Below are 2,861 nucleotides of genomic sequence, written 5' to 3'. Positions count from 1 at the left end.
CTTAGTGCCATCAATATATCAAAAAACCCTATCCAACATAGCAGGACAAAGCATATTGATATTAGGCACCATTTTATTAGAGATCTTGTTGAAGAAGGAGTTGTGAAGCTTGAGCACATTGCCACTGAAGAACAACTAGCTGATATTTTCACTAAAGCTCTTGACGCAGTTCAATTTGAAAAATTGCGAGGCAAACTTGGAGTCTGCCTGTTTGAAGACTTGTAGCAATTACAGCTTGGAGAGCGTGCAGTTGATTTCAGTTTTCATTCATTGATGCACGCAAAATTAGGAAGTAACTACCACAACTTCCTCCATTACACGCTAAAATCTCTCCAACTACTCCAATTCATTTTTTCGCATTACTCTCTCCCGTTCTCTCACTACAGCGATCATTCAACTTCTCGGTTCAATCTCCATTCTCAAAACCTTCATCCTATTATCAAAATCATCATGTCAAACTCTCCAATCACTTCGCCGACCAAGAACAACGACGAACCACCACTAACACCCCCAATCGACCCACTCTCGCAACAAATCACCATTGCTTATCCCTTACAAACCGTGTTTCCAGAAGAATCGACAACTAAGAAGGTCTCGTCGAGTAAGAAGGGGAGTCGAGCACGCAAATCAACTTCATCCCCTGCTACAACGAAGGTTTCGAATCAAAAGGGTAAGAAATCGAAATCTAAATCTGTTTCCAAATCTGTTCATACAATGCATGAACTATACATTAAGAACTTAGAAGAACCAAATGTTGATGCTAGTGCTGGAGCAACTGTAAATGAGAAAACAACCTCTCCGTTTGATTTAAAGTCTGTTCACTTAGGATTATCAAACCCTAGGTCTGCTGAGAATTTGGGGAAAAAGGATTTAGAGACCTCTGTTAGTGCTGATGATGATATTGGGGCTTATTCTAAAGCCAAATTTGACTCTGTGTTGGAATTAATTAAGAAATTTTCCACTGAGCAGGATGCTGCACATCATGCTACAGCATCTACAGTGCCTGTTGATTTTAATAGCTCTTTGGTGGCTGATTCTCCTGAGAGGAATGTTGGTCCTGACAACACTCCTAACAAGACTGTCCCTAATTCTACTGATCCTAATACTCCTATTATCCATCCTGTGTCTGATAATGTGATTGATAATACTCCTGATGCTGATCATTTGTCTAATGCTGCTGCTAATGATAATCCTGGTGATAGTCATCAAGTTGTAATTGATGTTGACAACTTCAATTCTAGTGGTGTAAGACAGCCTCCTGCCTCTATGTCTAGGAGGTTAAGAAGTAGTGCTAGCAAAGAAAAAGATGTCTCTGGTACCGCTGCCAAGACTCCACAAAAGAAGGCTACTGTTGTAGGTCCTAAGAAGCAGTGGAGTAAGGTTATTGGACCCTCTGAGTCCAAGAAGAAAAGCCTGAAGAGAAAGGTTGTCTCCTCAAGTGATTCAGACTTTGAGGATGATGCTGCAGCACCTATTGCAGCATCCTCACAGAAGGCTGCTAAGAAAAAGAAGACTGTGGAAGATATTCCTCCTGTTCCTATTGATAATATATCCTTCCATCGAGTAGAAAATGCAGAAAGGTGGAAAATTGTGGTTAACAGAAGATTAGCTTTGGAAAGAAACTTGCATGAAGACTTTCTTGAATGTCAAGAGGTTATGGACTTGATCAATAAGGCTGGGCTGCTGAAGACTGTGACTGGTCTTGGAAACTGTTATGAGAAATTGACCAGAGAATTCTTGGTCAATGTTACAGCTGAGTGTGGTAATCCTCTGAGCTCTGAGTACTTGAAAGTTTTTGTTAGAGGAAGGTGTGTGGACTTCTCTCCAGCCATCATCAATCAAAGTCTGGGAAGGAGTACTGATCCCTCACCTGAGTTAGAAGTATCTATGAAAAAGATCTGCAGCATTCTCACAGGTGGTGGTATGAAGACTTGGCCTAGGACTGGAAAGTTGCCTGCTGCAAAATTGACTGCCAAATATGCACTTCTCAACAAAATTGCAGCTTCTAACTAGGTCCCCACTACACATTCCAACAGTGTAGCTACAGGTCTGGCAAAATTTATATATGCTGTAGGTACTGGTACATGCTATGATTATGGCACTCATATTTTTCATGCTACAATTCTCCATGGCTCTTCTACTGCTGTAAAAATGCCTATAGCATTTCCCACTCTGATCTGTAGTATTGTTTTGTCTCAACATCCTGACATCTGCACTAACTCTGATGTGCCTGTCTCTAGACCTTCAGCTCTGACCATGGATTTTAGATTATTGGAAGGCAAACATGTTGCAGACATTGCTGCAGCATCTGCAAAGACATCAGCTGTAGGAATGACCAAGCAACAGATGATTGCTAATCTCAAGGAGGTTAGTAAAATGCTTGGTGAGAAGAAGGAGCTGGTAGATGGTGTAATCCAAGCCCTAGAGTTTGCTCAGCCACAGGCTAATGAGGATGGAGTTGGTCCTTCCCATGGTGCTTCTCATGATGATGATCTTGCAGGTGGTAACACTGTAGAAGAGGAAATGGCCTCTGATGAAAGCCCCTCCATATGAGCTGCCTATTTTCTTTTGGCTGTTTTGTTTTTGTCTTTATCTGGATTTTATTTTTGAAGGCTTAGGCCTCTTGGGTTGTAATATGTACTATGTGATCCCCTATCTTCTGACTTCTGTGACTTGGTACTCTATGGATCTTTGCTTTGCTCCTATTCTATGGTACTGACTTTATTTGTCAGAATTTATGGCTAAAAAGGGGGAGTAAAAGTGTTTGTGTGCATGATGTGATGAAAAATGCTATAGCATCTAGTATAGCATGTTTTATGTGATATGCATGTTTTGAGGGGGAGTGAATGTTTATGCATAAA

The 2,861-nt window shown here is 41.0% G+C and overlaps 1 protein-coding gene across 1 annotated transcript; it reads left to right on the top strand.

Annotated features, from left to right (window-relative positions):
* The first annotated feature begins 450 nt into the window (after positions 1-450).
* Positions 451-2,013, top strand: LOC123905344. Its single transcript, XM_045954952.1, has one exon. The coding sequence runs from the start codon at positions 451-453 to the stop codon at positions 2,011-2,013; it is 1,563 nt and encodes a 520-aa protein (XP_045810908.1).
* The last annotated feature ends 848 nt before the right edge of the window (positions 2,014-2,861 follow it).

This window comes from Trifolium pratense, linkage group LG2 (genome assembly GCF_020283565.1).
Source record: "Trifolium pratense cultivar HEN17-A07 linkage group LG2, ARS_RC_1.1, whole genome shotgun sequence".
Lineage (NCBI taxonomy): Eukaryota > Viridiplantae > Streptophyta > Magnoliopsida > Fabales > Fabaceae > Trifolium > Trifolium pratense.
Note: the sequence above shows the minus strand (reverse complement) of the source record. Positions and strands in the feature narration are given on the sequence as shown.